The following is a 25,226-nucleotide window of genomic DNA, read 5'->3' on the forward strand; positions in this document are numbered from 1 at the left end:
TCCGTAACTCTTAATCCCCCTTACCCAACAAAAATCGATCAATCTCAGTTTTGAAATTTTCAATTGACCCCCAGACTCCACAGCCTTTTTGGGGAGAGAGTTCCAGATTCCCACTCCCCTTTGTGTGAGGAAGTGCTTCCCGACATCACCCCTGAACGGCCTGGCTCTAATTTTAAGGTTCTGCCCCCCTTGTTCTGGACTCCCCCCACCAGAGGAAATAGTTTCTCTCTATCGACCCTATCGAATCCTTTAATCATCTTTAAACCCCTCGATTAGATCACCCCTTAATCTTCTACACTCGAGGGAATACAAGCCGAGTCTGTGCAACCTGTCCTCGGAATTTAACCCCTTTTAGCCCCGGTATCATTCTGGTGAATCTGCCCTGCACCCCCTCCAAGGCCAGTATATCCTTCCCCCCCCCCCAAAAAAAACTAGCTGGTGTTCCCAGCGATCTATTTTAGGACCTGTAGATTTAATAGGGGGCTCTCGCTGAATGCTGGGATGGCTGAGGCCTCCATAACTGACATGGCTGTGAAGAGGTACCGATGAAGTAGATCAGGACACTGTGTTCGGGTGACACCAAGCTTCGGTATTCAGAGCCTGTCGACTGTAGGATGGAGGGCAGAGCGAGGGAGTTCCACAGTTTGGGATACCCTGGGAAAGAAACAAGTTAGGAGATGGGGCGATGAGACTTTCAAAAGGCGTTTGATAAAGTACCGCATAATAGACTTGTTAGCAAAATTGAAGCCCATGGGATTAAAGGGGCAGCGGCTGTATGGATATGAAATTGGCTGAGACAGAAAGCAGAGGGTAGTGGTGAACGGTTGTTTTTCAGACTGGAGGGAAGTTGACAGGGGTCGGTGTTGGCCCACTGCTCTTTTTGATATATATTAATGACCTGGACTTGGGTATAATTTCAAAGTTTGCAGATGACACGACACTTGGAAATGTAGTAAACAATGAGGAGGATAGTAACAGACTTCAGGAGGACACATGGCAGATTAAATTTAATGCAGTGAAGTGATTCATTCTTCCTACCAAAATGAGGAGAGGCAATATAAAGCAAATGGTACAATTTTAAAGGGGGTACAGGAACAGAGAGACCTGGGGGTGTACGTACACCAGTCTTTGAAGGTGGCAGGACAAGTCGCAAAGGCTGTTGAAGATAATTGAGCATCTAATTCTCACTGTTGTGGTCACAATGTTTGACCTACTCAGTGACTAACTCATCTGCCAAAATGAGAGTGAGTGAGTGAGCAATCAGCCATCTCCTAGATTATTTCCAAACAGTTGGCCTTGCAGTGTGCCAAAGGTTTTTATTTTCTGGACATCAAACTTTTTACCCAGACCAAAGCTTCTAAAGGAAGTGTTTGCCCAGGTTAACCTCCTGTAACCGTTGTACAGCTCACTCGCACTGGAAGTACACGTACAGGAGCTGACACTGAGACACACACGTGCCGCACAGTACCAGATGGGAGTGAATCGTTCCCTTTTACCCGCTGTGTACTGTACATATACCGTACTGTAGCTTGCCAGATGCCAGATCTGGTACAGATTCATTTCTGTGGTCTGATTATGTGATTGCTGCTGCACTCTGGCTGATGGGTCAATGTTTAAACACACACCTGGTGGTTTTATTAAGAGGAGGCCCACTGATGGTTATATTGAGTGAGGAAGATTTGTTTAAAGCACCCCCTCGATATAGCTCTCCCTGGAGGGGTACTGACCCACACCGAGCAGGAAGTTCCCAGCTACCCTCCCCTCCCCACCCGGTCTGTGCTGACCCGTCGTATCCCGAGGAGGGGAGGGGAGAGGAGGGGAGGGGAGAGGAGGGGAGAGGAGGGGAGGGGAGAGGAGAGGAGAGGAGGGGAGAGGAGGGGAGAGGAGAGGAGAGGAGGGGAGAGGAGGGGAGAGGAGGGGAGAGGAGGGGAGGGGAGAGGAGAGGAGAGGAGAGGAGAGGAGAGGAGAGGAGGGGAGGGGAGGGGAGGGGAGGGGAGGGGAGAGGAGGCATGTTGGGCCATTGGCTGATTAATCGAGGGCCTCCTGGTACTCCATGAGCTGATCCCAATACTGATTGTATTTCTTTTTAAGAGAGAGACTGGCATTGAAGGAGGAGTCACAGCAACTGTTTGCACACGGTGCTAGGCCAGGGGCGGGAGTTGGGGGGAGAGAGGGTGCCTGTCTGTCCCAGAGCTACATAATAGGAAGAGGAGGGGGGTCATTCAGCCCCTCGAGCCTGCTCCGCCATTCAATCAGATCACATCTGATCTGTACCATAACTCCATCTACCTGCCTTGGTTCCATAACCCTTAAACTGATCCTTGTTAGGCAAGGGTATTTTCAAATTTCCAATTGACCCCCGGCCTCCACAGCTTTTTGGGGGAGAGAGTTCCAGATTCCCACTCCCCTTTGTGTGAGGAAATGCTTCCTGACATCACCCCTGAACGGCCTGGCTCTAATTTTAAGGTTCTGCCCCCTTGTTCTGGACTCCCCCCACCAGAGGAAATAGTTTCTCTCCATCTACCCTCTCAAATCTTTTAATCATCTTAAACCCCTCCATTAAATCACCCCTTAATCTTCTGTACTCGAGGGAGTACGAGTCTAGTCTATGCGACCTGCCCTCTTAATTTAAGATCAGTCAGTGAGAAGCCTGACTGTCTCTTCTCCCCTCCCTGCAGCTGCTGTATTTTAATTATAGAAAGGGATCCTTTCCGCCCAGCCCAAGGCACACTGCCGAGAGCAAATGTTAACACGTGGACAAACATTGCTCGTCCGTAATGCCTCCACCGAAGTACACTGACTCTCACCAGGGCTAAGGGCTGTTCTTCTATGTGTCAGCCAGGATGGTGAACGGCTGTGGGCTATTCGGCTACGGGGAGTGTTGCAGTCGGGCCTGGTCTCGTTCTCATCCGATGATCCACATGCATGTGTGCCCACTTTCTAGCCCCTTCCTCGGCCCTGGCAGAGATCAGCGCTCGGCACATGCCGAGGGATTGACGTGGGATCTTCCTGCTCTCTGTGGCTCGCTACCACACTCGTTACCCACTGAGCAGGGGTGGGGAGGGGTGAGCATTGTGTTGAACCTGCCCCTAACACTACAGTTAATTCGATATTCCTGGCCTGTTTTATGTGCCCTGGCTGTGGATGACGCTGGCAAGGCCAGTACACGGGATCCTGGGCTTTATAAATAGAGGCATAGAGTACAAAAGCAAGGAAGTTATGCTCAACCTTTATAAATTGCCAGTTAGGCCCCAGCTGGAGTATTGTGTTGAATTCTGGGCACCACATTTTTTAGGAAGGATGTCAAGGCCTTGGAGAGAGCGCAGAAAAGATTTACTAGGATGGTCCCAGGGATGAGGGACTTCAGTGATGTGGAGCGACTGGAGAATCTGGGGTTGCTCCCCTTGGAGCAGAGAAGGTTAAGGGGAGATTTAATCGAGGGGCTCAAAATCATGAGGGGTTTTGATAGAGTAAATAAGGAGAAACTGTTTCCAGTGGCAGGAGGGTCGGGAACCAGAGGACACAGATTTAAGAACCAGAGGGGGAGATGAGGAGAATGTTTTTTTACGCAGCGAGTTGTGACGATCTGGAACGCGCTCCCTGAAAGGGCGGTGGAAGCAGATTCAATAATAACTCTCAAAAGGGGAAATACTTGAAAGGGAAAAATTCGCAGGGCTACGGGGAAAGAGCAGGGGGAGTGGGACTAATTGGATAGCTCTTTCCAAGAGCCAGCACGGGCACGATGGGCCAAATGGCCTCCTCCTGTGCTGTACGATTCTATGATTATTGCTCATACTTACTTGCACCTGGTGCTGTCCTTGAATGGTGATGGCACTGGGCAAGGAATTCTGCAGTCCCTCGAGCCTGAAAGGAGTAGGCTGTATCTTTCCCAGCTCGCTCCTGTTGTTTACGGCCGAGGTTTTACCCAGAAGTGGCACTTTTTGAGTCGGTGTGCTGCCGCCGCCCTCCCTCGCCCAGCTGCGAAGTTCCTCACCATGGTCCTAGACCCAGCCCTTTCCCGGGTCTGCTGCCGAGATCTGCAGTCGGCAGCGGGGGGGGGAATCGAGCCTCCCCACAGCAGCTCCCGGGAATGTACCGCTTCCGGGATCTCTCGTACAGCTTCAAAGACGGACCCTGGGGCAGCAGGTAGGGGATGGGCTGGGGCTCGGTGGGAGCGGAGTAACGGGTGGAGGGGGAAAGAGACTATTAAAGAGTGAGTTCTGGGGACTGGCCTCTCGGTGCCCGGGAGGGAGCAGCACAGAGGGATCAAGAAATTAATTTCAGCTCTTGCAATGTGGGGCCTTGCCGCCCTGTCTCGGCGGGGGCGCTGAGCCATACAGAGCACCAAGCTCCCAGGTTCCATTTCCAGTCTGTGCTGATTCTCTGAATCTCTGGGTTGGGGGAAAATCGGCCAGAGGTCCCGATCCACTGACCCCTGTTTGGTGTCTGTGAGTGTGCGTCTGTGCACTCTGTGTGGTTCTCTGTGTCTGTGGACAGGTCTGGGCTGGGTGGCATCTCCGACCGTCGCTGCCTGGGCTCGCCTGAAGAATGGGGACGTGGGGCCGCACCCCCAGCGAGAGTCGCCATCTTCAGTGGGGAAGGTCCGGGGTGGGGAGAAAGGAGGAGTCGGGGTGGGAGTGGGGGGGTGCAGAATGGTCCGGGGCGAGGAGGCGGGGGTGATGGAGCTTTCTGGAGGTGTCGTCAGGGCAGCAGCGTGTTTGCGAATCCCCTTGTGTCTTGTCGGCACACAGACTGTTAAATACGAAGGTGCTGAGGTTAGAAACATTTTTCTCCCATTCCTCGCTCGCTCCACCCTATTGGTATTTTGCCTCCAGTCACGATGAGCTCGGCTGTGTGGATTATTGTGGTTCTGTTCTCCTTCCCCTGAAGGCGCTGACTCTCACTGGGGTAAGGGGCTCCACGAGCGCCCTCCAGCACCTCACTCAGTGGCCAGTCTACGTGCACAAACCTAGATGTGTTGGCAGGGCATTTAACCATGGGGGGGGGCGGGGGGGAAATCCCGTCTCCACATGTGCACACCTGACACCAGGCATCACTGGACAGTGAGCAGGAGTTGGAACCCTGGCTGATTTTATTCCCCCGACACGGACTTGCTAACTCAGCACACACCGCAGATGGACAAATTGTTTTTCTTAAGAGCTGATACAATAGTACGTTTAAGACCGAGGAACAGTCATCTAATTCCAAAGTACTTCATTGGCTGTAAAGCTTTGGGGCGTCCGGAGCTCATGAAAGTCGCTGGAGAAACGCACATTCTTTCTTTCCTTGGTGTTTATTTTTCTCGGGCGTTATGTGACCCATCGCTGTGGAGTGCGTCACAATCCCAGTAATGCTCACTGCCCCTCCTCTTCCCACACCCCCTCCACCATGCGCCGGTCTGCAGATCAGCTTCAGACTCCCTCCCATTCCAAGACTCGTGTTACCGTGTAGAAAGGTCCTGACTGATTAGCAGCCCCTGCCCGCATTACGGGTTGTGTATTAGATTATGCACACAAGTCACTAAAAGCTCGTAGACAGGTACAAAAAGTACACCAATATTGGCCTTTATCTTGAGGGGACTGGAATACAAAGCAGTGGAAGTGATGCTATAGTGGCACAGAGCCCTGGTCAGACCCCACCTGGAGAGACTGCGTTCAGTTCTGGGCACCGCACCTCAGGAAGGATCGATTGACCTCGGAGGGGGTGCATCGCCGACTCACCAGAATGATACCGGGGCTAAAAGGGTTAAATTCCGAGGACAGGTTGCACAGACCGGGCTTGTATTCCCTCGAGTGTGGAAGATTAAGGGGTGATCTAATCGAGGGGTTTAAGATGATTAAAGGATTCGATAGGGTCGATGGAGAGAAACTATTTCCTCTGGAGGGGAGAGTGCAAAACAAGGGGGGCAGAGCCTTAAAATTAGAGCTCGAGGGGCTGAACGGCCTCCTCCTGTTCCCATGTGACGCTTGCCTATTCTCTGTTTTAATTCAGGCTTCAGAGTGCACCGTACGAGGAGCCTCCTGTCCAGCGGTCCCTCACGCCTCAGCCTTCCGAACTGCTGGGTTCAGATGACGAGGAGCAGGAGGACCCTTCAGACTACTGTAAAGGTGAGAACTGGCTGGCGCAGGCCAGCCAGTGGCGAATGAGTCCATTCTCTCACCGGCTGCGTTCTGTTTCTTTGCATTATTCTCGCGAAAGTCCAGTGAGACCTATAAATCCTGGACACCTTTAGGGGCTGACATCAGCTGCCCTTGCATGCCTGTCTGCGCAACTGCCTCACCTCATCTGCTAAAACCCTCATCCGTGCCTTTTATTACCTCCTGACTTGACTGTTCCAATGCTCTCCTTGCTGGCCTTCCACCCTCTGAAAACCTCAGCTCATCCAAAAACTCTGCTGCCTGTATCCAAAGTCCCGCTCGCCCGTCATCCCCTGAGTTCGCTGACCTGCAACGGCTCCCGGTCCGGCAATGTCTTGATTTTAAAATTCTCCATTCTCGTGTTGAAATCCCTCCCTGGCCCCCCGCAATCTCTGTAACCTCCTCCAGCCCCTACAACCCTCCCAGATCTCTGCACTCCTCCCATTCTGGCCTCTTGCGCATCCCCCGATTTCCATCTCTCCACCATTGGCGGCCGTGCCTTCAGCTGCCTAGACCCTAAGCTGTTGAATTCCCTCCCTAAACATCTTTGTGTGTCTCTCTCTCTCCTTTTAAGACGCTCCTTGAAACCTACCTCTGACCAAGCTTTTAATCACATCCTAATATTTCTTTATGTGGCTCGGTGTCAAATTTTGCCTGATTTAGGCTCCCTTGAGGGAAGGAAACCTGCCGTTCTTATCCGATCTGGGCCGAAATGTGATCCAGTCCCACACCAACGTGGTTGACTCTTAACTGTCCCCCCTGAAGTGGCCTAGCGAGACACTCAGTTGTGCATCAAAGAATAGCCTCTGCAGCGGTTCCAGAGGCTCCCCACCACCTTCTCCAGGGGCATCTAGGGACGGGCAATAAATACCAGCGATGCCCACAGTCCGAGAATGATTACAAATCTCTCGGACCTGCGTCTGATCGTGTCGCGGTTGTGTGCCGTTGATTTGATAATGGGGGTGGGTTCAATTCCAGCTGCTTGTGACGGGGACCTGAGCATTAAGGTGTTGGGGGGGGGGAGATGAGGAGAATTTTTTTTTACGCAGCGAATCTGGAAAGGGCGGTGGAAGTCGATTCAGTAGTAACTTTCGAAAGGGAATTGGGCTGCGGGGAAGGATAGGACTAATAATACCAATTGGACAGCTCTTTCGAAGAGCCAGCACAGGCGCGATGGGCCGAATGGCCGCCTTCTGTGCTGTACGGTTCTATGATTAAATCCTGGTGGTGTCTTGCTCTGTGTGAATCGCTGTTCTACTTGCTCTGTGCTGTGTTCCCTTTGCAGGTGGTTACTACCCAGTGAAGATCGGAGATCTGTTTAATGGGCGCTATCACGTGGTGAGGAAGCTGGGCTGGGGTCACTTCTCCACAGTCTGGCTGTGCTGGGACATCCAGTGAGTACGGGGGGGGCAGGAGTGTCGGTGTTGGGGTTACGGGGGAGGAGCGAGGGTGTGTGGCGGGAGCCCGGGGTGGGGCGGGGGGCCCCCACCAATAGATCGGCTGAGAGCCACCTCTGTCCCTAAGTCAGAGGTCCCAAGGTTCAGCCACTTGTCTGTGCTGAGCTAACTGGCCTCAGCACCCCTTGGGGTGGGGGGTTTGAATCAGCCGAGGTTCCTGCTCCCGATCAATGCAATCCCGATCGGGCTCGGATGCGATGCCCACCATGGTCAAAGAGCAACGCTCATCGTCTGTGCTCGCACGTAAAGAGCAGTCGTTCGGGTTGAGGTGTTGGGGGAGGGGCAGGTTGTCCCACAGCCCAGGTGCCTTCACAAGGAGGAGGAGGAGGAGGAGGAGGAGGAGGAGGAGGAGGAGGAGGAGGAGGCTTCACTGAGGGGTGGGTGGGGGGGGGATAGGTAGGTAAGCTTTTCCTTCCCTTCTTGCGGTTGTCACTCAATGACTGACGGTGCTGGGGTGCAGTGAATCTGAGGTCCCTGTACGGTGAGACCCCGACCTGTGGCTAGATTGTAATTGGAGGTGGTGGGGGGGCGGTGCCAAGGAGCAGGGGTCTCGGGACAGAAAGGGAGAGGGGTGGGCACTTGAGTTTGAAACCCTGACGGCCTTGTCCCCGTTGTGTCCCCAGCCGGAAGCGTTTCCTGGCGCTGAAGGTGGTGAAGAGCGCGTCCCATTACACCGAGACCGCTTTGGATGAGATCAAACTTCTCAAGTGTGTGAGTTCCGACTGTTCCTTTTACCGTCCCGCTGCCGCGGGGAGCTGCCCGACTCGGAGTTACCCCCCCGTCCCGACCCACTGCTTCTCACCGAGCCTTCCGGCCGATGCCCCCCTCCTTTTCCCCCCCCCCCCCCAGTGGGGACTCCCCTGGCTGCCCACATCCTCGAGCCCGGCATTTATTGCCCAGTGCCTAGTTGTCCCTTTTTGAGGAGATGGTGGCGGTGGGCCGCCTTCTTGAACCGCTGCAGCTTGATATGACTCGGAGCAGTTTAAGAGTCACCACGCGTTGGGTGTGTGGCACTGGAGTCACGTGTAGGCCCAGACCAGGTCAGGGCAGCAGGTTTCCCTCCCTGAAGGGAGCCAGTTGGCCTTTTGAACTCGCGCTCTCTGGATTATTGGTCCAGTGACACAATCCCGACCCTACAAACCCATCTTAAGGTGCTCTATAAACATAGACCAGTCTTTGTCAGTCCGGACAAGGATCAGTCGAGATGAGAGAGGCCGTACAGGACATGTAGCTCACCCATCTCTCCCCCCATCACTGGACCAGCTGGATGGGCCAGTAGGTCTTTTCCAATTCGTCATTTCTCATATGTCCGTATGCACGGTGCCTATCTGCCTCTTGATTGACTAAGCGTTTCCCCCTCAAATTCCCCCCCACCCGGAAACCGTTCCAGACATCAATCACCCCTGCCTCAACTGGCCCGTTACGCACAAGAGAAGTGGCAGCCATTTTGGACACAGAAAGATCCCACGACCAGCGGTATGATAAACGACAATGTAACCTGGATTTTGTTTTGGTGGTTGAGGGATATGTTGGCTCCAACTCCCCCCTGCTCTTCTTCCAATAGTGGCCGTGGGATCTTTAACATCCACCCGAGAGGGCCCTCGGTTTAACGTCTCATCCGAAAGACAGCCCCTCCGGCAGGGCGGCGCGGCCCTCGACTTAGATGCATCGTTTAGTTTGTAGCAATCCGGCAGATCCTGTGACGTTGTTTGCTGGGATGCAGCAAGAGACTGATGACATGCAATGGTGATTTTTGAAATTGGTTTCCTCACGACTCTCCCAGGTGCGGGACAGCGACCCCAGTGACCCCAAGAGGGAGATGATTGTGCAGCTGATTGACGATTTCAAAATCTCGGGCGTGAATGGCCTACGTATCCTTTCTTTGTGCCGTACCCCAGTTTAAAACGCGTCCCTGATTTCCATTGCCCGTATCCAAGTCCTGTTCGCCCATCACCCCTTGTGCTCGCTGTCCAGCATTGGCTCCCAGTCCGGCAATGTCTCGGTTTTTTTTTTTAAAAACTCTCCATCCTCGGTTTTTCAAATCCCTTCCTGGCTCTCGCCCCCTCCCTATCTCTGTAACCTCCTCCAGCCCTACAACCCTCCGAGATCTCTGCGCTCCTCCAATTCTGGCCCCTTGTCCATCCCCCCGATTTCCATCGCTCCACCATTGGTGGCCGTGCCTTCAGCTGCCCAGACCCTAAGCTCTGGAATTCCCTCCCTAAACCTCTCGGACACTTTTTTTCTTTTTTTTTGTCCTGTCTCTGTCGCTCGCTCGCTCGCTCTCTCAGTATTGGGAGTTGCCTCCTTTTCTCAGTATTGATGGACAGAAATCGAGAGGCAGCTATCCCAGCATACTCTGTGGTAGTGAAGGTCCTCCATTTACCGTAGGGAGCAGGCTGTGAGTTCCTGGGTCAGTGCCGGGGTGAGAGCGCAGTGCAGAGGATCAGTTAATGTCGCTCTGGCAGCTCTCCTTCACTCTCTCAGATGTGTGCATGGTGTTTGAGGTGCTGGGACATCAGCTACTGAAGTGGATCATCAAGTCCAATTACCAGGGCCTGCCCATCCCCTGTGTCAAGAGCATCCTTCGTCAGGTAAGGAGCGGCGAGGGTAATGGTCTGGAGAGTTTCACAGGTTCCCAGCCTGTCTACACCACGGTAGCAGCAAGTATCATAAAACACTTTCTACACTGTCCCATCAAACACTCCCAGGGCAGGTACAGCATGGGTTAGATACATAGTAAAGCTCCCTCTACACTGTCCCATCAAACACTCCCAGGGCAGGTACAGGGTTAGATACAGAGTAAAGCTCCCTCTACACTGTCCCATCAAACACTCCCAGGGGCAGGTACAGGGTTAGATACAGAGTAAAGCTCCCTCTACACTGTCCCATCAAACACTCCCAGGGGCAGGTACAGGGTTAGATACAGAGTAAAGCTCCCTCTACACTGTCCCATCAAACACTCCCAGGGCAGGTACAGGGTTAGATACAGAGTAAAGCTCCCTCTACACTGTCCCATCAAACACTCCCAGGGCAGGTACAGGGTTAGATACAGAGTAAAGCTCCTTCTACACTGTCCCATCAAACACTCCCAGGGCAGGTACAGGGTTAGATACAGAGTAAAGCTCCCTCTACACTGTCCCATCAAACACTCCCCAGGGCAGGTACAGCACGGGGTTGGTGAGTAGGTAGAGAGAAGGTACATAGAGTCTGGATAAAGACAGGCTGGTGAAATGGGCGGACACATGGCAGATAAAATTTAACACAGAAAAATGCAACGGAATACATTTCTGTAATTAGAATGAGAAAAGGCAATATAAATTAGAGGGCACAATTCTGAAAGTTGTACAGGAACAGAGAGATCTGGGGGTATATGTACACAAATCGTTGAAGGTGGCAGGGCAGGTTGAGAAAGTGGTTAAAAAAGCATACAGGATCCTGGGCTTTATAAATAGAGGCATAGAGTACAAAAGTAAGGAAGTCATGATGAACCTTTATAAAACACTGGTTCGGCCACAACTGGAGCATTGTGTCCAGTTCTGGGCACCGCACTTTAGGAAAGATGTGAAGACCATAGAGAGGGTGCAGAAGAGATTTACTAGAATGATTCCAGGGATGAGGGACTTTAGTTACGTGGATAGACTGGAGAAGCTGGTGTTGTTCTCCTCGGAACAGAGACGGTTGCGAGGAGATTTGATCGAGGTATTTAAAATCATGAAGGGTCTAGACAGAGTAGAGAGAGAGAAACTTTTCCCATTGGCGGAAGGGTCAAGAACCAGAGGACATAGATTTAAGGTGATTGGCAAAAGAACCAAAGGTGAGATGATGAAAAACTTTTTTACGCAGCGAGTGGTTATGATCTGGAATGCACTGTCCGAGGGGGTGGTGGAGGCAGATTCAATCATGGCCTTCAAAAGGGAACTGGATAAGTACTTGAAAGGAAAAAATTTGCAGAGCTACAGGGATAGAGCGGGAGAGTGGGACTAGCTGGATTGCTCTTGCTTTGAGCCAGCACGGACTGGATGGGCTGAACGGCCTCCTTCTGTGCTATAACCTTTCTATGATTGATAGGGAGTGAAGGCTGAGGGAGGTCATGGGAAAGAACGAGTTAGAGTAGAAGACAGGCTGATTGAGTCCCAACACAGTAGGGAGAGTGTAGGACACCGATCTTTCCCATCCAGGGGTTCTCACGCTCTATGGTTATCGGTCTGCAGTCACTTTCCATCTTGTGCTCCCTAACCTCCAATCCCACCTTCCTAAATCTTCACTCTAATCTGCTTGGAGATGTCAGGAAGCACTTCTTCAGACAAAGGGGAGTGGAAATCTGGAACTCTCTCCCCTTCAAGGCTGATGAGACTGGGGGTCCAATGACAATTACAAAGCTGAGATTGATTAAAATTTTTGTTAGGTAAGGGTATTAAGGGTTACATAACCAAGGTGGGTAAATGGAGTTAAGATATAAATCAGCCATTAAATGGCAGAACAGGCTCGAGGGGGCTGAATGGCCTCCTTCTGTTCCTGTATAACAGGCTCGAGGGGGCTGAATGGCCTCCTTCTGTTCCTGTATAACAGGCTCGAGGGGGCTGAATGGCCTCCTTCTGTTCCTGTATAACAGGCTCGAGGGGGCTGAATGGCCTCCTTCTGTTCCTGTATAACAGGCTCGAGGGGGCTGAATGGCCTCCTTCTGTTCCTGGACAGAAGTCCCTGTAGATCTGGGAATGCTAGGGTCCATGTGTTGTCTCTGCTCCGGATTTGATGCCCGTTCCCTTTGTTCTCCCTGTCCCAGGTTCTCCAGGGTCTCCATTACCTGCACACCAAGTGCAAGATAATCCACACGGACATCAAGCCCGAGAACATCCTGCTGACAGTGGACGATGTGTACGTGAGGCGGCTGGCTGCCGAGGCGACCATATGGCAACAGTCTGGAGCCCCTCCTCCCTCTGGCTCCTCGGGTAGGACACGCACACTTGCTCACTCACACTCACACCTCCGAGGGTGGCAGGACAAATCCATCAGGCTGTTTATAAAGCATACGGGATCCTGGGCTTTATAAATAGATACGTAGAATGCTACAGCACAGACGGAGGCCATTCAGCCTATCGTGCCTGTGCCGGCTCATTTGAAAGAGTTGTCCAATTCGTCCCATACCCCTGCTCTTTCCCCATAGCCCTGAAAGTTCCCCCACCCCCCCCCCTCAAGTATTTATCCAATTCCCCTTTTGAGAGTTATTATTGAATCTGCTTCCACCGCCCTTTCAGGCAGTGAATTCCAGATCAGAACAACTCGCTGTGTTTTTAAAAAAAAATTAATTGTCCTTCTCGGCCTGCCAAGGTTTGTACTATTTAATGTAGCCTCTGCCCTATCTCCCCAGGGTCGGTACTGAGGGAGCGCCGCGCTGTCGGAGGGTCGGTGCTGAGGGAGCGCCGCGCTGTCGCAGGGTCAGTACTGAGGGAGCGCCGCACTGTCGCAGGGTCAGTACTGAGGGAGCGCCGCACTGTCGCAGGGTCAGTACTGAGGGAGCGCCGCACTGTCGCAGGGTCAGTACTGAGGGAGCGCCGCACTGTCGCAGGGTCAGTACTGAGGGAGCGCCGCACTGTCGGAGGGTCAGTACTGAGGGAGCGCCGCACTGTCGGAGGGTCAGTACTGAGGGAGCGCCGCACTGTCGGAGGGTCGGTACTGAGGGAGCGCCGCACTGTCGGAGGGTCAGTACTGAGGGAGCGCCGCACTGTCGGAGGGTCAGTGCTGAGGGAGCGCCGCACTGTCGGAGGGTCAGTACTGAGGGAGCGCCGCACTGTCGGAGGGTCAGTACTGAGGGAGCGCCGCACTGTCGGAGGGTCAGTACTGAGGGAGAGCACTGTCGGAGGGTCTGTACTGAGGGAGCGCTGCACTGTCGGAGGGTCAGTACTGAGGGAGCGCCGCACTGTCGGAGGGTCAGTACTGAGGGAGCGCCGCACTGTCGGAGGGTCAGTGCTGAGGGAGCGCCGCACTGTCGGAGGGGCAGTACTGAGGGAGCGCCGCACTGTCGCAGGGTCAGTACTGAGGGAGCGCCGCACTGTCGGAGGGGCAGTACTGAGGGAGCGCCGCACTGTCGGAGGGTCAGTGCTGAGGGAGAGCCGCACTGTCGGAGGGTCAGTACTGAGGGAGCGCCGCACTGTCGCAGGGTCAGTACTGAGGGAGCGCCGCACTGTCGGAGGGTCAGTACTGAGGGAGCGCCGCACTGTCGGAGGGTCAGTGCTGAGGGAGCGCCGCACTGTCGGAGGGTCAGTGCTGAGGGAGAGCCGCACTGTCGGAGGGTCAGTACTGAGGGAGCGCCGCACTGTCGGAGGGTCGGTACTGAGGGAGCGCCGCACTGTCGGAGGGTCGGTACTGAGGGAGCGCCGCACTGTCGGAGGGTCGGTACTGAGGGAGCGCCGCACTGTCGGAGGGTCAGTACTGAGGGAGCGCCGCACTGTCGGAGGGTCGGTACTGAGGGAGCGCCGCGCTGTCGCAGGGTCGGTACTGAGGGAGCGCCGCGCTGAGGGAGCGCCGCGCTGTCGCAGGGTCGGCGCTGAGGGAGCGCCGCGCTGTCGCAGGGTCGGCGCTGAGGGAGCGCCGCGCTGTCGGAGGGTCGGCGCTGAGGGAGCGCCGCGCTGTCGGAGGGTCGGCGCTGAGGGAGCGCCGCGCTGTCGGAGGGTCGGCGCTGAGGGAGCGCCGCGCTGTCGGAGGGTCGGCGCTGAGGGAGCGCCGCGCTGTCGGAGGGTCGGCGCTGAGGGAGCGCCGCGCTGTCGGAGGGTCGGCGCTGAGGGAGCGCCGCGCTGTCGGAGGGTCGGCGCTGAGGGAGCGCCGCGCTGTCGGAGGGTCGGCGCTGAGGGAGCGCCGCGCTGTCGGAGGGTCGGCGCTGAGGGAGCGCCGCGCTGTCGGAGGGTCGGCGCTGAGGGAGCGCCGCGCTGTCGGAGGGTCGGCGCTGAGGGAGCGCCGCGCTGTCGGAGGGTCGGCGCTGAGGGAGCGCCGCGCTGTCGGAGGGTCGGCGCTGAGGGAGCGCCGCGCTGTCGGAGGGTCGGCGCTGAGGGAGCGCCGCGCTGTCGGAGGGTCGGCGCTGAGGGAGCGCCGCGCTGTCGGAGGGTCGGCGCTGAGGGAGCGCCGCGCTGTCGGAGGGTCGGCGCTGAGGGAGCGCCGCGCTGTCGGAGGGTCGGCGCTGAGGGAGCGCCGCGCTGTCGGAGGGTCGGCGCTGAGGGAGCGCCGCGCTGTCGGAGGGTCGGCGCTGAGGGAGCGCCGCGCTGTCGGAGGGTCGGCGCTGAGGGAGCGCCGCGCTGTCGGAGGGTCGGCGCTGAGGGAGCGCCGCGCTGTCGGAGGGTCGGCGCTGAGGGAGCGCCGCGCTGTCGGAGGGTCGGCGCTGAGGGAGCGCCGCGCTGTCGGAGGGTCGGCGCTGAGGGAGCGCCGCGCTGTCGGAGGGTCGGCGCTGAGGGGAGCGCCGCGCTGTCGCAGGGTCGGCGCTGAGGGAGCGCCGCGCTGTCGCAGGGTCGGCGCTGAGGGAGCGCCGCGCTGTCGGAGGGTCGGCGCTGAGGGAGCGCCGCGCTGTCGCAGGGTCGGCGCTGAGGGAGCGCCGCGCTGTCGGAGGGTCGGCGCTGAGGGAGCGCCGCGCTGTCGGAGGGTCGGCGCTGATTGAGCGCCGCGCTGTCGGAGGGTCGGCGCTGAGGGAGCGCCGCGCTGTCGCAGGGTCGGCGCTGAGGGGAGCGCCGCGCTGTCGGAGGGTCGGCGCTGAGGGAGCGCCGCGCTGTCGGAGGGTCGGCGCTGAGGGAGCGCCGCGCTGTCGGAGGGTCGGCGCTGAGGGAGCGCCGCGCTGTCGGAGGGTCGGCGCTGAGGGAGCGCCGCGCTGTCGGAGGGTCGGCGCTGAGGGAGCGCCGCGCTGTCGGAGGGTCGGCGCTGAGGGAGCGCCGCGCTGTCGTCATTATCACACTGCTGTTTGTGGGATCTTCCTGTGCACCACTCGGCTGCCTCGTTTCCTGTATTACAACAGTGACCACACTTCAAAAGTACTTCATTGGCTGTAAAGCGCTTTGGGACGTCCTGAGGTGATGGAAGGAGTTATAGAAATGCAAGATCGTTCTATTGTTCTGCACTAAACGTGGGGAATCAATGACGCGATTACCAACAGGAACTTTCCATTTATTTTGGCCCCTCATTTTGTTCCCCCCCCCGCACTATCAGTAGAAAACGACATTCCTTCTCCATCTTGCCGTGTGTTGTGAGAAAATGACATAATTGTAGCCAGCATTGTTGAAAGCAAAGTGGGAGAGAACACTATAAGCAGCGATTATTGTCCAGTTTGTGTCAATGTTTGAGATCACCTCGAGATAACTTTCTTTCTGCTCTTTCCTTACAGTGAGCACAGCCCCACAGGACGTGCAGGTGAGTATCCTCCCACTGCTGGTGTGCTAGATACACAGTAAAACCCATCAATCACTCCCAGGGCAGGTACAGGGTGAGATACAGAGTAAAGCTCCCTCTACACTGTCCCGTCAAACACTCCCAGGGCAGGTACAGGGTTAGATACAGAGTAAAGCTCCCTCTACACTGTCCCATCAAACACTCCCAGGGTCAGGTACAGGGTTAGATACAGAGTAAAGCTCCCTCTACACTGTCCCATCAAACACTCCCAGGGTCAGGTACAGGGTTAGATACAGAGTAAAGCTCCCTCCACACTGTCCCATCAAACACTCCCAGGGGCAGGTACAGGGTTAGATACAGAGTAAAGCTCCCTCTACACTGTCCCATCAAACACTCCCAGGGGCAGGTACAGGGTTAGATACAGAGTAAAGCTCCCTCTACACTGTCCCGTCAAACACTCCCAGGGCAGGTACAGGGTTAGATACAGAGTAAAGCTCCCTCTACACTGTCCCATCAAACACTCCCAGGGTCAGGTACAGGGTTAGATACAGAGTAAAGCTCCCTCTACACTGTCCCATCAAACACTCCCAGGGTCAGGTACAGGGTTAGATACAGAGTAAAGCTCCCTCTACACTGTCCCATCAAACACTCCCAGGGCAGGTACAGGGTTAGATACAGAGTAAAGCTCCCTCTACACTGTCCCATCAAACACTCCCAGGGCAGGTACAGCACGGGTTAGATACAGAGTGAAGCTCCCTCTACACTGTCCCATCAAACACTCCCAGGGCAGGTACAGGGTTAGATACAGAGTAAAGCTCCCTCTACACTGTCCCATCAAACACTCCCAGGGCAGGTACAGGGTTAGATACAGAGTAAAGCTCCCTCTACACTGTCCCGTCAAACACTCCCAGGGCAGGTACAGGGTTAGATACAGAGTAAAGCTCCCTCTACACTGTCCCGTCAAACACTCCCAGGGCAGGTACAGGGTTAGATACAGAGTAAAGCTCCCTCTACACTGTCCCATCAAACACTCCCAGGGCAGGTACAGGGTTAGATACGGAGTAAAGCTCCCTCTACACTGTCCCATCAAACACTCCCAGGGCAGGTACAGGGTTAGATACAGAGTAAAGCTCCCTCTACACTGTCCCATCAAACACTCCCAGGGGCAGGTACAGGGTTAGATACAGAGTAAAGCTCCCTCTACACTGTCCCGTCAAACACTCCCAGGGCAGGTACAGGGTTAGATACAGAGTAAAGCTCCCTCTACACTGTCCCGTCAAACACTCCCAGGGCAGGTACAGGGTTAGATACAGAGTAAAGCTCCCTCTACACTGTCCCATCAAACACTCCCAGGGCAGGTACAGGGTTAGATACGGAGTAAAGCTCCCTCTACACTGTCCCATCAAACACTCCCAGGGCAGGTACAGGGTTAGATACAGAGTAAAGCTCCCTCTACACTGTCCCATCAAACACTCCCAGGGGCAGGTACAGGGTTAGATACAGAGTAAAGCTCCCTCTACACTGTCCCGTCAAACACTCCCAGGGCAGGTACAGGGTTAGATACAGAGTAAAGCTCCCTCTACACTGTCCCGTCAAACACTCCCAGGGCAGGTACAGGGTTAGATACAGAGTAAAGCTCCCTCTACACTGTCCCGTCAAACACTCCCAGGGCAGGTACCGGGTTAGATACAGAGTAAAGCTCCCTCTACACTGTCCCATCAAACACTCCCAGGGCAGGTACAGGGTTAGATACAGAGTAAAGCTCCCTCTACACTGTCCCATCAAACACTCCCAGGGCAGGTACAGGGTTAGATACAGAGTAAAGCTCCCTCTACACTGTCCCATCAAACACTCCCAGGGCAGGTACACGGTTAGATACAGAGTAAAGCTCCCTCTACACTGTCCCATCAAACACTCCCAGGGCAGGTACAGGGTTAGATACAGAGTAAAGCTCCCTCTACACTGTCCCATCAAACACTCCCAGGGCATTGTGAGCTTAGACAGTGAGCCTGGATAGGATAGTCAACCAAGAGGAGCCTCACAGCCAAGACCGAACCCTGCGCTTTCCATCAAGAGTCACTGGACACTGATCAGAAGCAGGAATCCAGACCCCTCACCAGAGACACTGACCCCACCCATGCCCTGACTGAGACGAGCTAACTCGTGGCTGGCACCCAGTACTATCCCAGTGGCTCGTTACCGGACTGAGCAGTGCATTTACCCTCTGAGCCCTTTCCCATCCCGAGACATGGCAATGGTTGGGTAGAGGGGGTCGGCAGTCTCCCTCGTACCTCCAGTCAAGGCCTTGGTGAAGGGTGCGGAGAAGATTTACTCGAATGGTCCCAGGGATGAGGGACTTCAGTGATGTGGAGAGACTGGAGAAGCTGGGGTTGTTCTCCTTGGAGCAGAGAAGGTTAAGGGGAGATTTAATCGAGGTGTTCAAAATCAGGAGGGGTTTTGATGGAGTAAATAAGGAGAAAGTGTTTCCAGTGGCAGGAGGGTCGGGAACCAGAGGACACAGATTTAAGGTAATTGGTAAAAGAACCAGAGGGGAGATGAGGAGAATGTTTTTTTACGCAGCGAGTTGTTCTGATCTGGAATTCACTGCCTGAAAGGGCGGTGGAAGCAGATTCAGTAATAACTTTCAAAAGGGAATTGGATAAATACTTGAAGGGGAAAAATTTGCAGGGTTATGGGCAAAGAGCAGGGGAGAGGGACTAATTGGAGAGCTCTTTCGAAGAGATGGCACAGGCCCGACGGGCCGAATGGCCTTCTCCTGTGCTGCATCGTTCTCGGAGTCGCTGCACTCGGTTCATCTTCATTCTTCCTCCTTTTTCCCGCTTTCAGGGAGGGAAAGTTTCGAAGAACAGGAAGAAGAAGTTGAGGAAGAAGCAGAAGAGGCAGGTCAAGATGTTGGAGGAGAGACTGATGGACATCCAGCACATGGAGGAGTTGGAGGAGCACAGGCTGCAGGAGGCCGCCTCGCTGGGCCCCTCCACGCCTGGGGCCCAGGGGCTGACTGACCTGCGGCTTCAGGGCCTCTTCCCGGGGCTCCCCAACTCCAGGCTGCAGGGGCCCCCTCGCGATCTGCGGGGGCCCCGAGATGACCATGGGCACGGGCCGGCAGACGTGAGGGGCAGGGAGAGCCTGTTCGACGAGGAGCGCGCCCCGGGAGGGAGACCAGGAGAGTGTAAGTCCCAAAAGGCCTGTCGCGAATCCCACCGCCCCCAAACCAGGCAAATACCATCGGGCATGAGCTTTGTCGTCGCCTGGCTCAGTGCCAGCTTAGTAAAAGCATCAGGCTGTGCCCGCCTCATGGCCAAGTGGTGAGTTTCCAAGCAGTGTCCATCTCCCCGCTCCTCATACATAGAATTTACAGCATAGAAACAGCCCATTCGGCCCAACTGGACTGTGCTCCACACGAGGCTTCCCATTACTCCATCTCACCCTATCACCCTATCCTTCTATTCCTTTCTCCCTCATGTGTTTATCCGGCTTCCTCTTAAATCCATCTCCTCTCTCTAACCCAGGGGTCACTGGACAGTGATCGGGAGCAGGAACCCTGACTGATTTCCCCTCTCTCTAACCCGGGGGGGTCACTGGACAGTGATCAGGAGCAGGAACCCTGGCTGATTTCCTCTCTCTCTAACCCAGGGGTCACTGGACAGTGATCAGGAGCAGGAACCCTGGCTGATTTCCCCCTCTCTCTCTAACCCAGGGGTCACTGGACAGTGATCAGGAGCAGGAACCCTGGCTGATTTCCCCTCTCTCTCTAACCCAGGGGTCACTGGACAGTGATCAGGAGCAGGAACCCTGACTGATTTCCCCCTCTCTCTCTAACCCAGGGGTCACTGGACAGTGATCAGGAGCAGGAACCCTGGCTGATTTCCCCTCTCTCTCTAACCCAGGGGTCACTGGACAGTGATCGGGAGCAGGAACCATGGCTGATTTCCCCCTCTCTCTAACCCAGGGGTCACTGGACAGTGATCAGGAGCAGGGACCCTGGCTGATTTCCCCTCTCTCTAACCCAGGGTCACTAATGCCATTGGTAGCCCGACCCCAGGCTGAGATCAGCTTTCTGAGCACAGGCCTGGGATGGGCCCTGGGCCTTTCCTGCTCTGTTTGTGGGGCTCAGTCCCACAGTGGGGGGGTGGTGGTCGTGTTTCCCCCAACCAGCCACTGGAGGGAGAGGAGCTTTGGTTGATTTTTGTATTGCAGCTGTGACCTTTAAACCTCCTGTCGCCTTAGGCGCCAATGGAATCCAGTATGGCGGCAAGTCGCAAGAGCAGCCCGAAGGATTGGAGCCCAGGGCCAACGGCTGCGAGGCCGGCAATCACTGCAAGCACCCCGATGGTATCTGTAGCCCCCTTAGCCCCACCTCCTCGCTCAGCTTCGAGCTCTACAACTCGCACCAGATGTGCAACGGTTACTCTGCGTACAGCCGCTTCCTCAGCCCCGACTCCCAGATCTCTGGCTTCTCCGGGTCCCTCGTCTCCACCAAGTCGGGGTCGACTCTGTCAGAGTCTTCCAGCGGGAGAGAGCGTGGCGCCATGATATCACCGCTGGAGGACCAATCGCACGGTGAGTGAGATGCGTCTTACCTCGGACAGTTCAACTCCCAAGTGTTGCAGGTCCTTTCTTTACGTTTCTCCAGCCCCTTTCACCACCTCAGGACGTCCCCAAATGCTTCACAGCCAATGAAGGACTTTTTAAAAAGTGTAGTCACTGTTGTAAAGTAGGAATCGCGGCAGCCAAATTGCACACAGCAAGATCCCACAAACATCAATATGATAAATGACCAGATCGTCTGTTGGTTGAGGGATAAATATTGGCCTCAGGACCCCGGGGAAAAACTCCCCCTGCTCTTCTCCCAATAGTGGCCATGGGATCTTTTACATTTTTTTTATTCGTTCATGGGATGTGGGCGTCGCTGGCGAGGCCGGCATTTATTGCCCGTCCCTTGAGAAGGTGGTGGTGAGCCGCCTTCTTGAACCGCTGCAGTCCGTGTGGTGAAGGTTCTCCCACAGTGCTGTTAGGGAGGGAGTTCCAGGATTTTGACCCAGCGACGATGAAGGAACGGCCGATATATTTCCAAGTCGGGATGGCGTGTGACTTGGAGGGGAACGTGCAGGTGGTGTTGTTCCCATGTGCCTGCTGCTCTTGTCCTTCGAGGTGGTAGAGGTCGCGGGTTTGGGAGGTGCTGTTGAAGAAGCCTTGGCGAGTTGCTGCAGTGCATCCTGTGGATGGTACACACTGCAGCCACGGTGCGCCGGTGGTGAAGGGAGTGAATGTTTAGGGTGGTGGATGGGGTGCCAATCAAGCGGGCTGCTTTGTCCTGGATGGTGTCGAGCTTTTTGAGTGTTGTTGGAGCTGCACTCATCCAGGCAAGTGGAGAGTATTCCATCACACTCCTGACTTGTGCCTTGTAGATGGGGAGTCAGGAGGTGAGTCACTCGCCACAGAATACCCAGCATCCACCAGAGAGGGCAGACGGGGTCTCGGTTTAACATCTCATCCAAAAGACTGCCCCTCGGCCGGTGCGGCGCTCCCTCGGCGCTGCCCTTCGGCCGGTGCTGCCCCTCCCTCGGCGCTGCCCCTCGGCTGGTGCGGCGCTCCCTCGGCGCTGCCCCTCGGCTGGTGCGGCGCTCCCTCGGCGCTGCCCCTCGGCTGGTGCGGCGCTCCCTCGGCGCTGCCCCTCGGCTGGTGCGGCGCTCCCTCGGCGCTGCCCCTCGGCTGGTGCGGCGCTCCCTCGGCGCTGCCCCCTCGGCCGGTGCGGCGCTCCCTCGGCGCTGCCCCCTCGGCCGGTGCGGCGCTGCCCCCTCGGCCGGTGCGGCCCCTCCCTCGGCGCTGCCCCTCGGCCGGTGCGGCGCTCCCTCGGCGCTGCCCCCTCGGCCGGTGCGGCGCTCCCTCGGCGCTGCCCCCTCGGCCGGTGCGGCGCTCCCTCGGCGCTGCCCCTCGGCCGGTGCGGCGCTCCCTCGGCGCTGCCCCCTCGGCCGGTGCGGCGCTCCCTCGGCGCTGCCCCCTCGGCCGGTGCGGCGCTCCCTCGGCGCTGCCCCCTCGGCCGGTGCGGCGCTCCCTCGGCGCTGCCCCCTCGGCCGGTGCGGCGCTCCCTCGGCGCTGCCCCCTCGGCCGGTGCGGCCCCTCCCTCGGCGCTGCCCCTCGGCCGGTGCGGCGCTCCCTCGGCGCTGCCCCCTCGGCCGGTGCGGCGCTCCCTCGGCGCTGCCCCCTCGGCCGGTGCGGCGCTCCCTCGGCGCTGCCCCTCGGCCGGTGCGGCGCTCCCTCGGCGCTGCCCCCTCGGCCGGTGCGGCCCCTCCCTTGGCGCTGCCCCCTCGGCCGGTGCGGCCCCTCCCTTGGCGCTGCCCCCTCGGCCGGTGCGGCCCCTCCTTCGGCGCTGCCCCCTCGGCCGGTGCGGCCCCTCCTTCGGCGCTGCCCCCTCGGCCGGCGCGGCCCCTCCTTCGGCGCTGCCCCCTCGGCCGGCGCGGCCCCTCCCTCGGCGCTGCCCCCTCGGCCGGCGCGGCCCCTCCCTCGGCGCTGCCCCCTCGGCCGGCGCGGCCCCTCCCTCGGCGCTGCCCCCTCGGCCGGCGCGGCCCCTCCCTCGGCGCTGCCCCCTCGGCCGGCGCGGCCCCTCCCTCGGCGCTGCCCCCTCGGCCGGCGCGGCCCCTCCCTCGGCGCTGCCCCCTCGGCCGGCGCGGCCCCTCCCTCGGCGCTGCCCCCTCGGCCGGCGCGGCCCCTCCCTCGGCGCTGCCCCCTCGGCCGGCGCGGCCCCTCCCTCGGCGCTGCCCCCTCGGCCGGCGCGGCCCCTCCCTCGGCGCTGCCCCCTCGGCCGGCGCGGCCCCTCCCTCGGCGCTGCCCCCTCGGCCGGCGCGGCCCCTCCCTCGGCGCTGCCCCCTCGGCCGGCGCGGCCCCTCCCTCGGCGCTGCCCCCTCGGCCGGCGCGGCCCCTCCCTCGGCGCTGCCCCCTCGGCCGGCGCGGCCCCTCCCTCGGCGCTGCCCCCTCGGCCGGCGCGGCCCCTCCCTCGGCGCTGCCCCCTCGGCCGGCGCGGCCCCTCCCTCGGCGCTGCCCCCTCGGCCGGCGCGGCCCCTCCCTCGGCGCTGCCCCCTCGGCCGGCGCGGCCCCTCCCTCGGCGCTGCCCCCTCGGCCGGCGCGGCGCGGATTACGTGCTCGGGTCCCTGGAGTGGGGACTCGAACCCACAACCTTCTGACTCAGTGGCGAGAGAGAGAGACCCGCTGAGCCACAGCCGACACAAAATGAGATGACACGGCGATAGACCCTAGACTGAATCAGCCACGGCTGAGTGGGTTTCCCTTGTACCTGCTCCAAGAGTGCGAGATGAGTTTCCCAGATGTAGGAGCGAGGGATAACGTAGAGGTGCTTTTCAGGGGTTAAACCATCTCCTCATCTTGTTTGCAGATTCTTTCTGTGCCACGGACTTTGTAGTAAGTCCCCTTGAACCTCAAAACGCCGATAAACTCCGTGTGAAAATTGCTGACCTGGGGAATGCCTGCTGGGTGGTGAGTTCCCTTATTCTGCATCGAGAAACTTGCTGCGTCACACTGTATGATGTGGAAAGCCACCTGTCCGAGACTTGTTTTACTAACCGGGGCGGGGGGATTGGGCAGTGGAATGAAAGTGAACAATCTGACTTGTTATCTGTTCCCTCTTCTCTACCCCACTCCCCAAACACAGTACAAACACTTCACTGAAGATATCCAGACTCGGCAGTACCGCTCGTTGGAGGTGCTGATTGGAGCTGGTTATGGGCCGCCTGCTGATATCTGGAGCACCGCGTGTATGGTAAGGGGGCAACCTGGCCAGGCTGTGGGTGGTTTTAGAGAGGGCACGACACTCGGTGAACGGGGCGTCACAGTGTACAATTCTCCAGCGGGGGGGTTTGATACACATTCTCTGCCATCCATTGAAGAGTTAGAGGCTCTCTGTCTCTGGCTCTTTCACTTTCTACCCTTGAATAACCCACCCCCCCTCCCGACTCTCATTCTGGGGCAGGGGCTGTGTCCGTGTCCGGCCACTCGCCCTGGTGATCTCGCATGGAACCTGGCACCTTCTTGGTGTGTGTAGTGTTAGCAGCACTCCTGGCAGGGCATTCACCCTCTGAGCTGGCGGAGGGGGAGAATCTGGTTTTTCTTTGACGACCTGTTCGGGTTTCACTGGAAGATGATCATTCGAGCCTTCCCCCCCCCCGACCCCAAAAAACCTGTCCGAGGTTGACTTCTTCAGAGGATAAGCAGCACCTGAGGGGACAGACGGGGCCTCGGTTTAACGTCCCCTCCGGCGGTGCGGCGCTCCCTCGGCGCCGTCCAGTGTGAAGGGACGAGAGGGTTTATTTTTGAACGGGAGCCAGTGGGGATTGTGGCTGGAGGTTGCTGCTTTCTGCAGGATCAGCCCTGACTGTCCACGTCTCTCCTTTCAGGCCTTCGAGCTGGTGACAGGCGATTACTTGTTTGAGCCGCACTCTGGCGAAGATTACACTCGCGATGAAGGTATGAGTCCGATTTCTATATCTCTTTCTCTGTGCACATGCGTCCCTCTCTATCTCGGTGGTTCTGACTCTCGCCACGGTTCAGAAGGTTGTGGGCTCGAGCCCCACTCCAGCAACTCGAGCCCATAGTCTAGCCCGACACTCCCGGTGGAGTACTGAGGGAGCGCCGCGCTGTCGGAGGGTCGGTACTGAGGGAGCGCGGCACTGTCGGAGGGTCAGTACTGAGGGAGCGCCGCACTGTCGGAGGGTCGGTACTGAGGGAGCGCCGCGCTGTCGGAGGGTCAGTACTGAGGGAGCGCCGCACTGTCGGAGGGTCGGTACTGAGGGAGCGCCGCGCTGTCGGAGGGTCGGTACTGAGGGAGCGCCGCGCTGTCGGAGGGTCAGTACTGAGGGAGCGCCGCACTGTCGGAGGGTCAGTACTGAGGGAGCGCCGCGCTGTCGGAGGGTCAGTACTGAGGGAGCGCCGCCCTGTCGGAGGGTCAGTACTGAGGGAGCGCCGCACTGTCGGAGGGTCGGTACTGAGGGAGCGCCGCGCTGTCGGAGGGTCGGTACTGAGGGAGCGCCGCACTGTCGGAGGGTCAGTACTGAGGGAGCGCCGCACTGTTGGAGGGTCAGTACTGAGGGAGGGCTGCACTGTCGGAGGGTCAGTACTGAGGGAGTGCCGCGCTGTCGGAGGGTCGGTACTGAGGGAGTGCCGCGCTGTCGGAGGGTCGGTACTGAGGGAGTGCCGCACTGTCGGAGGGTCGGTACTGAGGGAGTGCCGCGCTGTC

At 57.6% G+C, this 25,226-nt stretch overlaps 1 protein-coding gene across 2 annotated transcripts in view; it reads left to right on the forward strand.

The window, feature by feature from the left end:
* LOC137306766 (SRSF protein kinase 3-like) overlaps nucleotides 1-25,226 on the forward strand; it is a 39,520-nt gene that overhangs the window by 9,360 nt on the left and 4,934 nt on the right. For both annotated transcript variants that reach the window (XM_067976129.1, XM_067976130.1), the window contains exons 2-13: nucleotides 5,992-6,107; nucleotides 7,423-7,531; nucleotides 8,218-8,305; nucleotides 9,378-9,465; nucleotides 10,079-10,185; nucleotides 12,378-12,543; nucleotides 15,954-15,979; nucleotides 18,806-19,148; nucleotides 20,207-20,539; nucleotides 23,370-23,470; nucleotides 23,646-23,753; nucleotides 24,388-24,457. In XM_067976129.1, the coding sequence (XP_067832230.1) occupies nucleotides 5,992-6,107; nucleotides 7,423-7,531; nucleotides 8,218-8,305; nucleotides 9,378-9,465; nucleotides 10,079-10,185; nucleotides 12,378-12,543; nucleotides 15,954-15,979; nucleotides 18,806-19,148; nucleotides 20,207-20,539; nucleotides 23,370-23,470; nucleotides 23,646-23,753; nucleotides 24,388-24,457 (1,655 nt within the window). The remainder of the gene's footprint in view (nucleotides 1-5,991; nucleotides 6,108-7,422; nucleotides 7,532-8,217; nucleotides 8,306-9,377; nucleotides 9,466-10,078; nucleotides 10,186-12,377; nucleotides 12,544-15,953; nucleotides 15,980-18,805; nucleotides 19,149-20,206; nucleotides 20,540-23,369; nucleotides 23,471-23,645; nucleotides 23,754-24,387; nucleotides 24,458-25,226) is intronic.

This window comes from Heptranchias perlo, chromosome 45, assembly GCF_035084215.1.
Source record: "Heptranchias perlo isolate sHepPer1 chromosome 45, sHepPer1.hap1, whole genome shotgun sequence".
In the NCBI taxonomy this organism is placed as follows: domain Eukaryota; kingdom Metazoa; phylum Chordata; class Chondrichthyes; order Hexanchiformes; family Hexanchidae; genus Heptranchias; species Heptranchias perlo.